At 45.6% G+C, this 19,334-nt stretch overlaps 1 protein-coding gene across 1 annotated transcript in view; it reads right to left on the reverse strand.

Moving 5' to 3' along the window:
- Nucleotides 1-19,334, reverse strand: part of sspo (SCO-spondin) — a 98,798-nt gene that overhangs the window by 38,538 nt on the left and 40,926 nt on the right. The window contains exons 62-95 of the mRNA XM_069724502.1: nucleotides 19,088-19,279; nucleotides 18,818-18,940; nucleotides 18,354-18,483; nucleotides 17,984-18,109; nucleotides 17,612-17,703; nucleotides 16,918-17,280; nucleotides 16,666-16,836; nucleotides 16,315-16,570; nucleotides 16,137-16,183; nucleotides 15,871-16,041; nucleotides 15,629-15,763; nucleotides 15,188-15,324; nucleotides 15,019-15,113; nucleotides 14,864-14,913; nucleotides 14,322-14,474; nucleotides 12,864-13,034; nucleotides 12,703-12,782; nucleotides 12,448-12,617; nucleotides 11,723-11,769; nucleotides 11,440-11,640; nucleotides 10,906-11,076; nucleotides 10,427-10,627; nucleotides 10,193-10,292; nucleotides 9,856-10,076; nucleotides 9,323-9,475; nucleotides 9,015-9,181; nucleotides 8,788-8,933; nucleotides 8,332-8,546; nucleotides 8,212-8,247; nucleotides 7,937-8,101; nucleotides 6,054-6,260; nucleotides 3,375-3,542; nucleotides 2,914-3,048; nucleotides 1,537-1,774 (exon numbers count right to left, since the gene is read on the reverse strand). Coding sequence (XP_069580603.1) covers nucleotides 1,537-1,774; nucleotides 2,914-3,048; nucleotides 3,375-3,542; nucleotides 6,054-6,260; nucleotides 7,937-8,101; nucleotides 8,212-8,247; nucleotides 8,332-8,546; nucleotides 8,788-8,933; nucleotides 9,015-9,181; nucleotides 9,323-9,475; nucleotides 9,856-10,076; nucleotides 10,193-10,292; nucleotides 10,427-10,627; nucleotides 10,906-11,076; nucleotides 11,440-11,640; nucleotides 11,723-11,769; nucleotides 12,448-12,617; nucleotides 12,703-12,782; nucleotides 12,864-13,034; nucleotides 14,322-14,474; nucleotides 14,864-14,913; nucleotides 15,019-15,113; nucleotides 15,188-15,324; nucleotides 15,629-15,763; nucleotides 15,871-16,041; nucleotides 16,137-16,183; nucleotides 16,315-16,570; nucleotides 16,666-16,836; nucleotides 16,918-17,280; nucleotides 17,612-17,703; nucleotides 17,984-18,109; nucleotides 18,354-18,483; nucleotides 18,818-18,940; nucleotides 19,088-19,279 — 5,233 coding nt within the window. The remainder of the gene's footprint in view (nucleotides 1-1,536; nucleotides 1,775-2,913; nucleotides 3,049-3,374; nucleotides 3,543-6,053; nucleotides 6,261-7,936; nucleotides 8,102-8,211; nucleotides 8,248-8,331; nucleotides 8,547-8,787; nucleotides 8,934-9,014; nucleotides 9,182-9,322; nucleotides 9,476-9,855; nucleotides 10,077-10,192; nucleotides 10,293-10,426; nucleotides 10,628-10,905; nucleotides 11,077-11,439; nucleotides 11,641-11,722; nucleotides 11,770-12,447; nucleotides 12,618-12,702; nucleotides 12,783-12,863; nucleotides 13,035-14,321; nucleotides 14,475-14,863; nucleotides 14,914-15,018; nucleotides 15,114-15,187; nucleotides 15,325-15,628; nucleotides 15,764-15,870; nucleotides 16,042-16,136; nucleotides 16,184-16,314; nucleotides 16,571-16,665; nucleotides 16,837-16,917; nucleotides 17,281-17,611; nucleotides 17,704-17,983; nucleotides 18,110-18,353; nucleotides 18,484-18,817; nucleotides 18,941-19,087; nucleotides 19,280-19,334) is intronic.

Genomic DNA, 19,334 nt, shown 5'->3' on the forward strand with positions numbered 1-19,334 from the left:
CTGATTTTATTAACATTACGTAGATGAAAGAAGGCAGTTCTGGAGATTTGCTTTATCTGGTGTCTAAAGGACAAATTCTCATCAAAGATGACTCCAAGGTTCCTCACAGTTTTGCTGGAGGCCAAGACAACGTCATCTAGAGTAACTAAGTGATTACAGAAAGAGTTTCTGAGGTGTTTAGGACCAAGTACAAGAACTTCTGTTTTGTCTGAATTTAGAAGCAGGACGTTTTTGGTCATCCAGGCCTTTATGTCTTTTAGACAGGCTTCAAGTTTTACTAACTGATTAGTTTCATCTGGTTTTATAGAAAGATATAGCTGAGTGTCATCTGCATAACAATGGAAGTTGATGCAGTGCTTCCTGATGACATATTCTAATGGAAGCATGTACAAAGTAAAACGTATTGGGCCGAACACTGAGCCTTGTGGAACTCCATAACTAACTCTTGTTTGTCTGGAAGACTCATTGTTGACATGGACAAACTGGAATCTAGCTGAGAAGACTTTAGAGGGACAGACTGGGACCATTGGACCTCCACATCCTCCACAGCCTCCTGACATACTGCATTAATGTCTGCTACAGATATTAATATCTGCTACATCGGCTGCTCTGCTGCAGAATGAACATCATTTGAATCTCAGAGGGCGACAGGTGTCAGTCTGTCTACCGTCGGTGACGTCTGCACCGTCATGTGCAGGAAAATCATCATGTGCATTAAAGGTCTCCTTTCTGTTCCCAGAGTCAGAACTAAAGTTGGAGAAGCAGCATTCAGTTTTTCTGCTCCACATTTGTGGAACAAAGTCCCAGAAAGCTGCAGGTCTGCTGAGACTTTCAGATCCTTTAAATCATTTTCTGTTTGGCGCCTTTCATTGAACTCAATTAATATCTTTCACTGCACTACAACCTATTTCTATGTTCGGCACTTTGAATTGCTGTTAAAATGTGCAATACAAATAAACTGGCCTTGCCTAAAGACTCTCCACACCCTCCTCAGCAGAAGAACTGTAGGGATCAGGGAGGATGAAGAGTTTATTCATCCTAGGAGAAAACTGCTGAAGTCCAGCGAGGTCAGAGAAATATTCTTCATACGTTTTAATGACAGTTAATGAAACTCTACAGATGATATCGTGTAGCGATGATGTTTGTGGTCGAGACATTCACTTCTCCCACTCAACAAAGAACACAGAGATGAAAGTGATAGAAGATATTTGGTGACTGGAAACTTTCATCAGCAGCGATCACTCACACAAACACTTCCACAGCCTCGGATTGACACGCAGTTCATTCAATATCCACTGGAGGTCGCTGTCCAGTCTGTGCCCATTACCAACAAGAGTGCATTTTATTTTGATCAACCAATCACATCTTTTAAAAGGATGCGTCAGCTGGCAATGGGGTCGACCATGCCTCCTCAATAAGATAAAGGTTTCTGTCCTTTCCTGCTCTGAGAAGTTTCCTAAATCACTCCTGAGACTCCGACTAATGTGGCTGTTTTAATAAACATAAACAGTTATTGATGAGTTTATATTTCCTCACCTGTATCTGGTTCTTTGGCCCCGCCCACAGGAAACACTGCACAGTGTCCAACTGGACCAGGAGCTCCACACGCAGGGAGCCTGGCAGCTGTGATTGGTGCAGAGCAGCTGTCCGTCAGAGCAGCTGCAGTTGTTACAGTCCACCTGGTGCAAGCTGCCAGCCGCCCACATCTGTCCCAGAGAGTCCACACAGTCACACTGCCACAGCTGCACACACACACCGTCCTGCTGCAGCTGACCTGGACACTCACACACACACACACACACACACACACACACACACACACACACACACACACACACACACACACACACACACACACACACACACACACACACACACACACACACACACACACACACACACACACACACACACACACACACACCAAATTGTTACTCAGACTGTGAGGTCATGAACAGACAGGGGTTCTGCTAAGGTCTGCATCAGTTCACTGAAACTGCATTAAACATATTTTCTCACACCTCTACTGGTTTCAATCATTATTTTGATCTCAGTAGTTTCAGTTCAAAACCAATTCAACGTGCATTATCTACATTTTACTCACAAGTGGAACAGAAACAAGTTACAAATACAGCAACGAACTTGTGAGCAGACAGTTACCTACTTGTGTTTTCAGTGGACACAAAGCAACATTATCATTATTCTTTATTTCATAAATTCAAATATTTGTTGTCCTCGTTGCTCATTCTTGTCTGTCAACACCAAATATCTTTATCTGATAAAATCTCCACTGTGCTCAGCAGCTCGTCTCCAGTGTGCCTACTGTCAGTCGACAGGCAGCTTACAACCAGCTGCAGTGAGAGTAAATACAAAACAATAAAGTTATGGGCTGCAAAGCCCAAAAAAATGATCTGAAAGATGCTAAAAAATAGTTTTTAACAGTCTGGTGAGAGCTTTCTGTGGTCGTCATTATGAGTGATACCTTTCACATACAGACAGCCATGTGATCCATTGTTGATTTAAAAATATCTCATGTAGCCAGTTTATTGTACCGAGGTGGAGGCAGAATACATGAGACCTCAAAACTACCTCTAAAATTAGATCAATAAAAACTAAACTGCGCAGTTAAAAACTATTAAGTGTGAAAGTATGTTTTTGTAATTTGGGTGAACTGACCGCAGCACAAACACAAACATACACACAGACACATATATGCTTATCTGTTGAATACCAGCAGGGACAGGACCTTTAGGGAAGAGTCATCCCCCCTCACACACACACACACACACACACACACACACACACACACACACACACACACACACACACACACACACACACACACACACACACACACACACACACACACACACAGAGCCATATCTTTTAATAGAAGGACGGCAGCGTGGGTACCTTCAGGGCAGCGGCAGCCCGGTTGACATTCGGCGCTGCCCTGGCACTCGATGCCCTGCTGCAGGTCTGAGCAGCGCTGGGGACACTGGTTGGCACACAACACGAACTCCTGGCCCGATGGGCACCCTTCCTCGTCTGACAATACACAAACAGAAGGTCATGAATTTTCCCATGATGCCGCGGGCACTTTCCTTTCCATAACGTGCCTCACTGAGGATGCTGATCACGGGCTGAGCTGACTCTTTCAACACAGAGAAAACAGCCATATGCTGAATTAATGAGCACTCATCTATGCACAGGATGAACTTAGCCTGAGGTCACAGTAATCTACAAATCCAGTGTGTGTGTGTGTGTGTGTGTGTGTGTGTGTGTGTGTGTGTGTGTGTGTGTGTGTGTGTGTGTGTGTGTGTGTGTGTGTGTGTGTGTGTGTGTGTGTGTGTGTGTGTGTGTCTCAGTCTCACCACACGGTTTGGTGTTGCAGGGTTTGACCTGGTTCTTCTCTCCTTCACACTTCCTGCCTCCGTTCTTGGGCGGAGGGCTGGAGCAGGAGCGGGTTCGGATGGAGCGTCCGCCACCGCAGCGCTTATCACAGCGGGACCAGGGACTCCACCGGGACCAGCCTCCGTCCACTACATCATCCCGACACACACACACAGGCAGGAGCGTCAACACTGAGCACATCCCTCTGAGTGAACAACCTGGCACCTCATTACAGGTTCACCTTGAAATGTGTCGTGAGAAATTCAGCCTCTCTCAAAAAAAAGCAAAAGTTTGAGGAAAACCTGAAAACAAATGTTAAGAGTTCATTTTGAATAACATGCCATATGTTCTTTGAGGAGCCCAAACCAGGGAGTTCTTTTGACATGTTTTGTATCATGTTCTAAAACCTGTTTCTGTTGTATGTGGATGTGTAATATACTAATTTATGTAACGCTGTAAAATGTCTATTGCCTTGTTTGTTTAGTTCAGGGTTCCTACTCCAATTCTGACTTTCACTGACTGCAAAGTTCAATTTCTATAACAGTCCATTTTGTGCTGGTCAAACAAATGCAGCCACATTATTTTAGTCCCATCAGTTTGTGAGCTTTATTTACTAGTTTACAGGCGTTTTCATTACAACATTTTAAACATTTTTTTTAGCTGTTTCAACAATAAACTGAGCAAAATACTTCCTCTTAAATGGGAAAGAAATCAATGAATGTCCTTGGCCTGAAGATTCTCCTCCACTGAGCTGCAGCACTGCAGTGATGCTTCTGTCAATAGTAGTTTCACAAACTTTACATCTGGCTTTTCTGTTGTCTAGTATAACTCTTTGAAGTCATCATTTTGTAGCCAAAATCCTTAAAATGTAAATTTTCCTGGCACGCTTTCCTTAATTAGCAGCTCCAGGAAAAAGCCCATCTTGGCTGAAGTGACTGTTGAAGAGCTGGAAGGAGATAAAATCACTCAGGAAAAGAGTTCAATAACAACCTACTGGTAAATGGCAACTAAAATTTAAACATGCCTCAAACTACATTTCATGAGATTCCATGACTTGACCCAGACAATAATCTAATCCTGTGACTTTTTATGTCAGGAAAAAACTTATATAATATTCCACAAACTCCACGACCCTGTTTATTGGTGCTCACTCACTGCCAAGGAACTGCAGAGGGAAATTAGTTTCAACATCTACATGCTTCCACAAGCTCAGATTATGGAAAAAAAACAAAGTGTGTTATCATAATTATGCAGATGATACACACATTTACATAACTACAACACCAGGGGACTATGAACCCATACAAGGGCTGCAAGATGCATTGAACAAATCAACAACTGGATGTGCCAGAAGTTTTTTCAATTAAACAAAGAAAAAACAGAAGTCATTGTTTTTGGTGTCGAGGAAGAACGATTGAAAGTCAATCAGTGACGTTTAAAACCACAAACCAAGTCATAAGTCTAGGAGTCATGGATTCAGACCCCAATCTGAACACACAGCAGGACAATTACAAAATCAGTCTGCTATCACCTGAAGAATATATCTAGGATTAGAGGACTTATGTCTCAACAGGATTTGGAAAAACTTCAGTAGACTGGACTACTGTAACGGTGTGTTCAAGGGTCTCTGTAAAAAGTCAGTCAGATAGCAGCTGATTCAGAGCGCTGCAGCTCGAGTCCTCACTGAGACCAAGAAACTGGACCACATCCCTCCAGTTCTGAGGTCTTTACACCAGCTTCCTGTCCAACAAAGAATCCACTTCAACATCCTGCAGCTGGTCTATAAAGCTCTGAACGGTTTATTTGTGATCTGCTGCTCCTTTATGAACCATCCCGACCCCTCAGGTCGTCTGGGACGGGTCTACTTCCTGTTCCCAGAGTCAGAACTAAACACGCAGAAGCAGCGTTCAGTTTCTGTGTTCCACATATCTGGAACAAAGTCCCAGAAAGCTGCAGGTCTGCTGAGACTCTCAGATCCTTTAAATCAAGACTGAAGACTTTTGTGTTTGCTGCCTTTCACTGAACCACATTTGAGCATTTCTTAACGTGAACTGTAACGTTCATCCTATTTTTAGCTTGTTTAATGTTTTAATCACTGTTTTAAATGTTTTAATCACTGTTCTTAATTGTTGTTTAATGTCCTTTTCTTCTGCCTTATGTTTTGATGCTTTTAATGGTTTTATGTGAAGCACTTTAAGTTGCCTTGTTGTTGAAATGTGCTCTACAAATAAACTTGCCTCGCCTTACATCAAATGAAATGTTTTATGGTTCTCTGGCATTTCTTTCTAGACTTTATTTTGAGCTTTTGTCACTATCAAACTTTCCTGTTTTTAATGATAATGCAGTTTTAATGTCGACCGTTTTAACATGTCTGTACTGCATTATTAAACAGAAAAAAATAACTCTTGGGGTCAAATTTACTGTGAAGGACTTCATATCTCCAGCAGTTTGGCAGACTACAGTTCATTCTCTTCATTTCTAAAATGAATGGAAATCAATGTTAACCAATAGATTTCTATAAACCTGAGGTCTGGAAATCTTTCCATAGTTGACACTTGTGCTAAATACAGGAAGTGTCATAAGGAACATCACTTCTAATAACTGAGCCGGTTGAATTGAAGATGAAAACTGGACTCCACATGCTGCTGTAGTTATCTAACCTGTGCAGGGCCGGATGTTACAGAAGCGATTCTCCAGGTTCCCTCCGAGGATGTCCTCGCACCACGAGCCGTTGGTACCGGGGTTCAGGAAGGTCCGGATCCTCTGCTGCTGACCGACTCCGCAGGACCGTGAGCAGGAGCGCCACTCCCCCCACTCCGTCCACGAACAGTTCCTCCATGCACAGTCGGGCCTGACACACACCTCGCCTCCATATGGGAACATATCAAACATTAATACAGTTGTGAGGATCTTTGTTCAGTTGGTCTCCTGTTCTGTTTCTCTCTGTTGCCACTACAGTTTACTTTACCGACAGTGGGCCATCTGTTTACTGTATTCAAATGTGGGTATATCCATTCATTGAAACCTTTGAACCCTGCAGCCTATTTTCAGGGTCATTTCACTACCTTCAGTTTTAAGTTCATATCTTGGTTGTTGTTGGCACTAACCATTCATGCTCTGTCTTGTTTTTTTCAAGACAGTTTAGGCTATCCAGATGTTTTATCATTTAATTTGATAATACTTGAGAGACTAGAGATTTTTTATATTAGCTTTTATATCAAGGACAAATGTTTATGTTTTTACATGTATCTCACCATACTATATTGTCAGTAGCTATGTCTTTTTAGAGTTGTGTAAAGGAGATTGTTTAGAATCTGGAAATATCTGAACCATGCTTGTGGGACACTGACTCGAATGAATAAATATGTGCTCAGTGCCTGACAGAAAATAAATGTATACAGTAAATGTCCTGAATGTCTCCGGGTGTCCCGGAGCCCAAACCAGAGACTCACACTCAGGACATACGGACCCGGGATATGTGCTGATAAGTCCGCTGTAGTGTCGGCCCATTAATACATTATTATTATTATTATCTTTTTTCATACAAAGTGGGATGTAACGTCAGTCCCATGTTGGGGACAGTACAGAAGTCAGCAGATTTTAAAACTGCTGGATTAGCTGAAAACTGACAAACAGAAAAACAACAGGTACCATCAGAAAGGTTCAGTTCTACTGTTTATTCTGAAATACAGCACGTTGTGAAGCGACCGGGCGTTCTGGAATTATACATGATATATTTCTCTGCAATGCTTGGTCACACTGATATTTCTGGAAAGCTCAAGTTGTGCAGTTTCAGAGGATACGCTCTGCATGTCTGTGATCAATACGTGATGCGTAATCCAACCGAGAGGAAGGGGCGGGAATCTGAGGCCAGACTGGTGTTTGAAGCATGAGAACGAGAATCTTATTGATAAAGCATTTAAGCTCTTCACTTTATTTATCTTCCTTCACTGCTCTGTTGTGTGCACTGACACAGACACACATTTCACACAAATGAACGTGAACATGGAACTAGTATTTTCTTTATAGTATTTCCATTTGTTTATGCTCACTACTCTTTAGCTCCATTGTTGGAATATAAACTTTAGATTAAAATAAAACAATAAACACTTCAATGTCCTCATTATGTTGACATTGACACATAACTCTCAAAGCTACAGAGTACCACAGTGGTCCTGCACTGACCTCATCTGCTCTGGTTAGTGAATAAAACAACACGTCTATGGCATCATCAGTTCTGTTGTTTCTCAGATCAACTTTGTGAACATTACAAACACACAAGCTCTAAACATTAAAATAGTTCATCCTTTGTTGTATCACATGAGTCAGCAAAACAACTGAGTTTCACAGACTGACAATGCCCTCCTGTTCTTAAGTTCTCCCATACAAACGACATTTGAGCCGCAGGCTGCTGCTCATGAGTGCAAAAACTCCACCGACTCTTGTGACCTCACTTCTCAATGACTTGCTGCTATGGACGTTTTATACCGTGACACTGAGCCCTGTTTGGTTTGCAGGAGATGCACTGAGTACTGAGTCCTACCTGGACACTGGGGCAGGTTGCAGGCCTTCTCCTGGTGAGAGCTTGCAGAGCAGGGAGGTTTGACACACTGTCGATGACGGGACTTCACGGCAGGGCTGAGAGCGTCGGTGCAGGTCTGAGAGCAGGGACTCCACAAGGACCACGGAGAGGAGCCAGAATCCTCATCTGGAGAAGATGGGGGATTAAAGAGAGTAAATAAAGGAAGAAAAGAAAAAGGTGGCAGAAGCAGAAGAATAAAAGTAGTATTCTGTGTTTTTTAAATGCTGATATTTTACCCGGTACGGCTGGTTCTTCTGTTGGAGCAACAACAACTGCCAAAAAGCAAAAACAGGAACGTATTCATCACCAAATATCACCAACAAAGTTTCCCTCTTCCTTACATACAGCCACTGTACCTGGACAGTCAGGAGCCTGGCAGTAGGTCGTTTCCTGCCGTGGCCCCTGGCACTGCCTCCCTCCGTGGGCCGGCTGCGTGCAGCCTCTGGAGCGAGTCTTCAGTCCCAGACCGCCACAGGAGAGCGAGCAGGGGCTCCAGGAGCCCCAGGGAGACAGACCCCCATCGACCGGGCAGCGCTCCAGAGAACAGTTCCACCTGCCGTGTTCACAGCCACTGCAGGGAGCAGAGGGAGGAGGACGATGGGAAGTTGACAACTCAAAAAGACAGAAATGTGGACTTGATGCCACTATTTTATAATGTCATGTGTTTTTCATTTGAAATGCAACTGGGGTGCTTTAATCTGTTACTTTAAAAGATCTAAATAAGGATCTTTCAGGGTTTTGGACATTTTAGAGACATAAATTAACCCTCTAATTGTCCAGCATTAAGAAACTGTGGGTGATTCTCTGCTCACCAGGTGCTGCAGTCATGAAGAAATGAATCTCCAGACTGGAGCTCCATCCCCTCTGAGATGTTCTGGAGGAGCAGAGATGAGACTGGTGTGATGGAGACACTCTGCATGGAAGCCAGAAACTCTTTATCCACCAGACACGGACACTCCTGAAACAAAGTGACATTCTCGTTAATTCATTTGAGCTGATTTCACACTGTTTGGAAAAACTGAAGTTGCTGCGGACCCACCAGTAGGCAGCCTGCGAGGTGCTGGTAGGTGTGCGGCGGACAGTGGCAGCCTTCCTCGCAGCCATCAGAGTAGCAGCCCTCCCTGCCGCTGACCTGAGCACAGCTGAAGGGACAGCCTTCACCTCGTTCACACTCCCTGTACAGCCGGCCAGGAGGACAGCCCACCTCTGCTCAACGGCATCACGTCAGCACAGAGACAGCGATGAAAGATACGAAAGACAAAAACAAAAAAAGGGTGCTTTGAGTCTTACAATCAATATAATCCGGATGTCATGGCGACAGATATTATGGAGGAAACAGGGACTCACCGAGGCAGACGTGAGTGTTGCAGGTTTTGCTCTGGTGAGCGATGCCGCTGCAGGGTGGAGAGCTGCAGAGACGAGAGCGCCACTGCTGCCCTCCACCACAGCTGACGGAGCACACGGACCACCGAGACCAGGGCAGCCACGGGCCCGTGGAGTCTGCACACACACACACACACACACACACACACACACACACACACACACACACACACACACACACACACACACACACACACACACACACACACACACACACACACACACACACACACAGTGAGGTGAAGAGAAACTGAATGAAACACAGATAGTCATCACAAACACTGTAAATCTAATTTCAACGTAACAAATTACGTGAGTGCTTTCAATCCAGTGCATGTCACCACATGAATGCACAGCACGTAAGAACACAACAGTTTAAAGTACCAAGAAAGAAGCATCTACTGTTTTCAAATTGCACTCTAAAAAACGAATTTCTCTCCCAGTTGTGTTGAAGTCTAAAAACACAAGTTCTAATGTGGAACGGCAGCCATGAGTACCTGCACACGAGTGTGCGTTGCAGTCTCTCGGCTGCTCGGCGGCACCCAGACAGCCTCGTCCACCACTCTGAGGGGACGGATTGTCACACAGACGTCTCCTGAACTTCACTCCTCCGCCACAAGGAAGTGAGCACTCGGTCCAGGCTCCCCATTGGCTCCAGCCACCGTCGACGTGGCAACCAGGGACAGACTGACACTGCAGAACGCCGGCCTCACATGAGCTGAGACGAGACAACAAAACACAAAAAGGATGGAATATCAAGACGTTGAACTTTTGGTGTTTGGATTATTATCATCTGAATATATTGATTTGATTACAGAGAGTACTGTACTGTACCAGTTTTTACAGTCGCTGATGATGTTGTCTCCTGAATTCACAAACTGCCAATCAGATCCACCGGGCCATACCCATGATGCATTTCTGGAATCCAGATCACCTGCACAAAGAGACAAATTAATAACCAGCTGAATGTGATTCCTGTAACAGAGACAGAAACCAGCTGATGAGTCCAACACAGGTCACCAGAACTTCACGTTAACGTTTATCACGTCGACAGAATATGAATCGGACCGGCGGCCGAGCTGTTGTGGTATTTGCAGCGACACTCCTCCCTGGTCACACACACTCCATCCTGTAGCACCGTGTCGCCGGGACAACCGCAGGTCCGGCTGCACCCGGGGGAGTCCAAACACTCCGTGTCGCCATGGAGATCGGAACAGGAGCGAGGGCAGGGCTTCCCACAGGACCGCTCCTCCTGGCCTCCACCACAGTCTTCAGGGCACAGGGAGGGAGAGGGTCAACACAGAGGGGGAGTCACGGCTGCTATCATATAGACGTACGCTTGTCTGAGGCAAAATAAAAGCATTCCTTCCTTCCAAAATAAAATTCCCTGATATGCAGAGGAACATGGGAGGGCAGGGGGAGTTCAACCAAATCACTCATCTTCCCTTTACGGCGGCTATTCTGTCTCGACAGGCCTTTTGGATTTTTTTATTTACTGCTGTTCCACAAACATCCACAATAAACAAACAATCCTCTATTATGCTGACCCGAGCAGACAGTTATGTTGTCGTGGCAGCCGCGACTTTGCCTGCTTTCTCCCAGACAGGGAAGACCAGCGAATCTGGCAGGAGGACTGTTACAGTCCCGGGTACGAGTGGACGAGCCGGCGCACCCATCACACTCAGACCACGAGGACCAGGGACTCCACGAACCGTGAACTGGAGAGAGATGAGGAGGAGGAGGAGGAGGAGAGGCACAAACAAACTATCTGTAACTGAGCGAGAATCAGGAGCTGAAAAGGAAAACAGAGAGAGGTGGACACATCGTGGCAAACAAAAGAAAACGTAAAAGAGGACAAATGATAACAACAAATAAAACACATGAAAAGCTTCTTTATGAAGCGACTGCAGAGGAACGCTTCATATTTGTGTGACAGAGAGATGTGAAAGTCTGCAGTGAAACCAAACAGAAGCTTCTGATTCTGAGTAATTCCAGACAAAACCATCTGATCAGTAAACTCACTCTCTGCCGAGGCCTTCACTTACTTATAATAGTTGTGTTTCGGTTCCCGACCATCTTACCTGGGCAGAAGGTGATGACGGGGCAGGGCTGCCTCTGGATCTGAACTCCGACGCCGTTGTGTACCTCCTGTTCTCCGGAGCAGGACTCCCCTCCAGCCCTGGGTCCAGGACACCCACAGCTCCTGTAGCGGGACACCGACTCTGCCCCGCAGGTCCTGGAGCAGGGAGTCCACTCGGACCACTCACACCAGCCACCCGACACTAGACAGACACGGACATGTGATAAATCCATGAATCATATTCATTTAATCTCACACAGAAACTAGCAGCTGTCTTCACTCACCTGGGCAGGCGTCTCTCGTGCAGTTGAACCTCCCCCCCTCACAGGTGCTGAAACACAGAAGGAAAGACACATGAACACAGAGGAACTGAACCTTTCTTTCTCCCCTGCTGGTTCTCTGTGGGTGTCTTCAGTGAGCCGTGTGGAGGATTTAGTGACATCTACTGGTGAGGTTGCAGACTGCAACCAACTGAACACCCCCCCACCCCACCCTTCCCTTCCAGATGTGCAGGATAATCTATGGTGGCAGCATAGTGTGTGAGCTAGAGCAGGAGTGTCCAACCTTTTATCCTCTGAGAGCTCCTTTGATCTACTGGGTACATCGCGATCTACTGGTTGGAGACGCCTGCTCTGGAGCCAGTGTTTGGTTTGGCCTTTCTGGGCTACTGTAGTAAAAATGGGGGTGCAAGATGGCTGAATTTGTGGATATAAAGGGTATCAACAGTCGTTGAAATATACAAAATCTATTAGCAACTTTTGTTCTTCCTTTTTTCCCGTTTTTCCCAGCATCTGGATGTAATGTGTTACTTCTGTCAGAAGGTGGCGGTAAAACACCTGAAAGCTGTCTGATCTGCAATTGAACAACAATGCACTGTTTTTTATACACTGATAAAAACACAATTATAAATATGACTATAATTCATTTCTGTCAATAGATCCTGCACACTGAACCTGTAATGTGTTGTATGTTCATGTATTGTGTTGCTCCTTGTGTCTATCCTCCTGACCAGTTGTTGCATCCATCGGGGGCCTCCGTGGTGTCTCCTGGTTCCAGCCGGTGTCCAGTGTTGAGGTCCAAGCAGGGACAGTCGTCCCTCTCCACACAGACGGTACTGTTACCAGACAGCACCTTTCCCTCCGTACAGTAACATCCTGGTTCACAGTGCCACTCACAGTGCTGAGACAGGAGAAAACATACTTATCTTCTGTATGTAAGCATGACTGAGTGTTAAAGGAGTGTTTATGTGTGACAACACGCTCACAGCCAGGTCGTCACAGGATCGAGGGCAGGACGGCCCGCAGCTGCTGAACACGGTGCCCGAGACCCGAGAACACGGCGCCACTGAAAACACACGCATGTTGTTATATCACGGACACTATTCTCCACAGTGAACTCATCTGGGGCTGTAACTCCTAAACGTACCTGGACAGTGGTCAGAGTTACAGACTATAACTTCAGTTCTCAGCCCCTCACAGTAGTCCCCCTCCCCCTCTGGATTGGGACTGTCGCAGTCTCTCCTGCGGCTACGCACCCCCCCGCCGCATGACTTGGTACAGCCCGTCCAGTTGCTCCATTGACTCCAGCCACCGTCACCTGAGAGGAGCCAAGAAGTAGAAAAAAAAGATTATAACTTCACAGAAAAGATTCGTGAGATCTGTTCAATTCATCACTGCTGCTGTCGGTCTATGAAGTACTGAATGGTTGAGGGACAAAATACATTTGTGATCTGCTGCGACCTTCTGAACCATCCCGACCCCTCAGGTCTTTGAATTGCCTTGATGTTGAAATGTGCTCTGAGTATGGAGTTCTGGACACTTCACTATTCAGATATAAGTCGGACCCGCCCACACTGAAGTGTTTACTGTTTACTAAACACGACCATACTGTTGTCAAGCTTTCACTACGTTTATCGTGCACAAAAACATGTTCATATTTAGGTAAAATAAGCGAACAAAGCTGGCAGATATATTTGCGGTGATGCATTCAAATGCTATTGTGCAGAATGGATGAGATTTAGACAAAAAGTTCACTCACTACACACACAAGTGTTGGGACACAGCATATGATTGACTTACTAAAGGTTTGCATGTGTAAAAGCAAACTTCACAGTTGATCTGCCAACGACATGCAGTGAAGATCGCATCTTTCAGACGTGTCATTTAACACACGTTGTCTATTTTGCGTGTTTGCCTGCATGCATATGTAATATTGGGCGTTTCTACTTAAACGTGTAAAATACTGGGAAGGGAAATGTGAATATATATATTTAGCACCCACCAGGATGTATTTTAGTACGACTGAAGGTATTAATCAGATGAACATCAGGAGAGACGGCTGCTCTTATTGTGAAAGAGACGCAGGAAACCAAAGAATACGTAGAGAACGAGGTTTTACACCCATTAAACATTTCATTTCATCTATTGATCTTTTTGTTTTTTTCACATTGACGTTCTTGCTGATAATATCCTATAAATCGTTTTGTTCTTGTTATATTTATATTTCTTAATTTGAATGGGATAAAATGTCCTTTTCCCTTTGCAGCCGTTCTTTTGTCTGTCCAAACTGTCTGTGGCCAGAAAAACTTTAACACACGCAAATACCTAATTTACAGAGAGATTTGCACCTGATATCAATGACGCAAATACCTTTAGTAAATTAACTGCAAAACATTTGGGATAGACACATAATTTAGTACTCTTTATTTGAGATCCTGTGTTTCCTCTCCTCCATTTATTCATTGTTATCAACACTCATCGTGTGGCTGGATGAGAGTTTTCCTGCTAACTGACTGATGCCAGAACAGATTGTGAGAAAGGAAGTTTAAACTTTGCTTCTGCTGCAGGATGTCAGTCAGTAGAAACGCTCAGTGGTTCGACTCACGGTCACACGGGGCGATGATGCAGACTCGGTCCTCGCGGTGAGATCCTACGCACGGCAGACCGCTGGAACAGAACCGGTACCGAGACTGCAGACCCGCTCCACATGACACCGAACACTGACCCCAGGGGGTCCACACCGACCACTGACCATCAACTGCACAGTGTGTGTGTGTGTGTGTGTGTGTGTGTGTGTGTGTGTGTGTGTGTGTGTGTGTGTGTGTGTGTGTGTGTGTGTGTGTGTGTGTGTGTGTGTGTGTGTGTGTGTGTGTGTGTGTGTGTGTGTGTGTGCGTGAGAAAGAGGACAAAATGTATGTTATTCATTTTAGCCTTCATGTTGTTTTACTTCACTACATCTTAGAGGTGAATTACTGCAGACTAGATTTGGATAAGAGATTATTGTCAAGCAAATTACTGTGACATTTATACAAGACATGTGGCATAATGATGAAATAAAAGAAATTATGTTACAACAAGTAAAAGACAAATGACAGCAAAAAGCACCACTAATGGTATTAAAGATATATTTGTTGATGTTTTGCCTACCGTTGCAGCTGACCTGAGAGCAGTTCACCAGCCTTCCTCCTTCACATGTACTGAAACATCATACACAGGTTAAATGACACCTTTAGATTTATAATGTTTACTGATTAACATGAAGCACTTTGTTCTGGAAACTGAAGCGTGTCATCTTTACTCACCAGTTGTTGCAGTCGGTGGGGACGATGTCTCCGGGTTTGAACTGCTCTCCGTCGACGTCACAGCGACAGTCAGCCTCCGGCACACACACACCATCCTGACAGCAGAAAAGACTCAGCAACAAGCCCACAATCACTCCATATGTGTGTGTTTGTCTGTGTTTCTGTCCACCTGCTGGACTGTCCCCGGTGGACACTGGCAGCCGGGTGTGCAGTTCCTGCTGAGGTCCATGGTGAGGTCTGAACAGGACACCGCTCCCCTCACGCACTGCGTCCACCTCTGGCCCGGAGGACACGTCCTGCCGTCACCTGACAGCAACAGAGTCCAAGAACAAACCACTAAAACCGCTTGTAGGATTATTGAAAACACATTTGAATGGATAAAACAAGAGAGAAACATGATGCATTAGATGAAGTACTACAAGCATACCTGAGTTTGTGTTTTAATATTCAGATCTTTACAAATATTACTCAAGAATTTCAATAATTAACATTTAAAACAATAAATATGTGAGCGAAAATACCAAATCCACAGTTGTGTGTTCTTCTTCAAGACTGAGATATTAAATCTAACAGTGTGGTTAGATGTTGGTGTGTGGAGGTCCAGTTGTACCACAAGGCTGCAGGTTACAGGCGCTGAACTGCTGAGCGGTGCCGTGGGTCCGGATGGGGCCGCGGGTTCTGGTCCTGTAACCTCCTCCACACGTCACCGAGCACTTTGACCAGGCGTTCCACGGCTCCCTCACACCTTCAGACACATCACAGCTGGATTCATCACTTCGGTTTTACAGTCAGGTTTGTTTTTAATTAGAATACATACATATGCAATAATATTAGGAGCCAAGGAAGTCTCACCAAAGCAGGGTTCGATGCTGCAGGTGTCGATCCCAACTCTCTCTCCTCTGCAGGGATGTCCCCTGAACGCTGCAGGAGGGTTGGTTCCTGACCGATACCTCCGTCTCACACCAACGTCACACGTCCGACTGCAGGCGCTCCACTGAGTCCAGCTGCTCCAGTTGCAGTCCACTGAGGAGCACACAGACTCAGGATCAACACAAAGACAGAAAAAAAGAGGAAACAGGAGAGGACACATAGAGAAAAAAAAATCTAAATTCACTGACCAGGGCAGGGAGTTGTCCCACACGCCATCGATCCATTCATGCAGGTGCTGTTTGAGACACACAATGCAAGAACAAGTCATACTGGATTAGATATGAAATTCATTCCAATGGCAGCTGTATTTCTGGACGTTTTAAACAAACTCGGACTTTAATTTGATCCATGATAAACGAGAGGTACCAGTTATTACAGGCATCCACAGGCAGGGTAGCACCAGCTGGGTACGTCGCCCCCTGATGGTAACACGGGCACAGAGCCAACGGCACGCAGCTGCTGTTGAGCAGGTAGAAGCCGAGGGCGCAGTAGCAGCCGTCATAGCAGGCGGTGGCACACTGCACCTCGGTGGAGGTCATGTCCAGACACACCCGCGGACACGCACCACCCTGAGCCTCGCACTGCGCTGCTGTCATGTACACCAACTCCTCGGGACACACACCTGAGGAGAGCAAAGTCACACACAGGGAGTTGGTGATGAACAGAAACAAATGAAAATATAATGCAATCCAATACAAACAAACCAGAGTGTGGTACCTGAACAGGGGTGAGAGTTGCAGTCCCTCGTCTGTATGTGAGGCCCAGCGCAGCTGTTACCTCCATACAGCGGTGCTGGTGAGCCGCACAGTCTCTCTCGGGTCTGAACACCGGAGTCACACTCTGATGAACACTGAGACCACAGTGACCAGGCCGACCAACCTCCGGGAACTGGAAGTACACAACTTAAATCACTTTTTTAAGACTTGATGGATATGTTTTTTTCTGTATGTGCATCTACATCTGTCCTACCTGGACAATGAACGATGTTGCAGGGCTCCTGCTCCTCGCTGTCTCCGTCACAAGGAGACGGTGTGAGCGTGAGGTTGGACGGTGTGAAGTTGGACGGTGTGAGCGTGAGGTTGGACGGTGTGAAGTTGGACGGTGTGAGCGTGAGGTTGGACGGTGTGAAGTTGGACGGTGTGAGCGTGAGGTTGGACGGTGTGAAGTTGGACGGTGTGAGCGTGAGGTTGGACGGTGTGAAGTTGGACGGTGTGAGCGTGAGGTTGCAGCTACGGAATCGGTGTCTCATTCCCACGTTGTCTACGTGGTTGAAACACGTCTTGCTGCACTCTGACCAGCCGGTCCATTTACTCCAAACACCAGCTGGAAGTTCTGATCAAGAAGAAGAGGACAAAGTCTTGAAATGTGTCTCAGAAAAGGCCAAACTGGGTTTGTTGCTCTGTACATGTGGTATTGAACATTTCTACACACGTATGTAGAAAGTGGCTTTATTACGCCCACATGCTATACAAAACATGTACAGTTTAATATGAACGTAAGATGCTACGCAGCAGCAGACATACAGTGAGTTGGAATTAGAAACCTAATTTTCTTTCTGTGTAAAAGAAATCCCAGATTTCAGTTGCACAAACATCAAAACACAGTGACACTCGTGTGACAGCATCAGTGTGACTGTTGTGTGTCTGAGGTGTGAGTTCATCACCAGGGAGACACGGGCCGGAGCAGCGGCGGGCCTCAGCAGAGTCTCCTGGACAGGACCGGACTCGGGCCGATCCCGCTGGATTCACCGGAGACCTGAGGAGAGAAATTAAAGGGATGGGGACTCCTCAACATGATGCAGGTCTATGAAGTGGAGCATTAAAAAAAGACTTTTCTTAACCAGTGCATTAAGACATAATTCAGAAGTGCAAATGATTAGCAGTGCTACCTTTGTAAAAAACAAGTAAATAAATAAATGAGAATATACAATGAAGAAAAAAAGCAGTTGAAAAAGAGTTTTACAGGATCATTTTCAAAGTGTTTGGTCCATAAAAGATCAAGTGATTTATAAACCGACTGAATGAAAGAAGCTCACCTGTAGCGCTGCTGTAGCCCCAGACCACAGGTTACATCGCACGGTGACCATGACGACCAGGCGGACCAGTGACAGGTGGTCACACAGCTGAACCCGTCACAGGTGACTCGTCCATCCGTGCACACACTGATGGTGCAGAAATAAGCATCCAGTCAGGTTGTTTTTACTTGTTCACTAATTAATAACATTACATGTAAGACTGTATTGTAGTGGTTCAACACTTGTGTGATTTAAAAAGAAGATCTTTTAAGAATGATGCTCCTTTTCTGACAACAAATGCAAACCAGTAATTCTGCATAACTTGACTTATGAGTGATTTAAGTGCTGAGTGACATCTTTTTATAGCAACGCGAGGCTTTGTGTCTCTCACCATGTGGTACAGTGGTCTCTGCTGATCACCTGACCCGGCTGCAGTGCTTGTCCATTCCAGTGACAGACACATCGGCTGGAGTTCACACATCGACCCTCCTGCAGGTAGAGTCCGTCGGGACAGCGACACCCTGCAGAAAGACAGGATGAGTGAGTCTGAGTGAGCTGTTATCATTAAGGTGAATAAATCACAGCTTCAGTAGCTTTAAAACCCACTGGATCACATTCAGAAAACACTTAGTAGAAAATGATCAATAGACAATCAAACAACCCAGTTTCAAAAAAAGGAAAGCTGTATAAAATGTAAATATCAATTTAAAACACATAAACGCGTTATGAATTGAAAATAGACCAAAAACAACATATCAGATGTTCAAGGTCGGAGATCATTTCAACTTTTTTCAGTTCAACTGGTCTAATTGATGTAACTGCACAAACAGAACATCATAACTGTCTGCGTCCCACCTTGTACGCATGCTGCAGTGCAGTTGTTGGGCGAACTGAGGTGTGAGCAGGTGGGGGGGCAGGGCTCCACTCTCCCTGCCTGGCAGTCCTCCTCCGTCACCAGCACCTGGCCGTTGACACAACCTGAACAAGCAGTCAGTTCATTAATATGCAAACAGGGAACAGAAATGTGGTTCAAAGAGTTTACAGATGAAACTGAGGAGATGTAGGAGAAGTGATGAGGTGAGGATCAGTTGACTTGACAAACAGAAGTTGGTGTTGTTCAGTCACCCGTCTGCGTGCCGGTGTCTTTGGTGCAGGTCTGAGTGTTGCAGCTGCGGCTCTGCCACGTCATGCCTTCGCAGTCCCGCCCGCCGTTCTTAGGAGGAGGAGCGGAGCAGGTTCGGTTCCTCTGCCTGACTCCTCCTCCACACTGAGAGTCACAGTCCGACCAGTCTGTCCACTCCGACCACTGACCGTTAACTAGAGGAGACAGGAAGCGAAGGCGTTCAGGTGACATCAAACACTGTGTGAGAGA

This window comes from Brachyistius frenatus, unplaced genomic scaffold (assembly GCF_029030835.1).
Source record: "Brachyistius frenatus isolate BFR_SWC_R1_liver_20210118 unplaced genomic scaffold, ASM2903083v1 Contig_379, whole genome shotgun sequence".
NCBI classification, from domain to species: domain Eukaryota; kingdom Metazoa; phylum Chordata; class Actinopteri; family Embiotocidae; genus Brachyistius; species Brachyistius frenatus.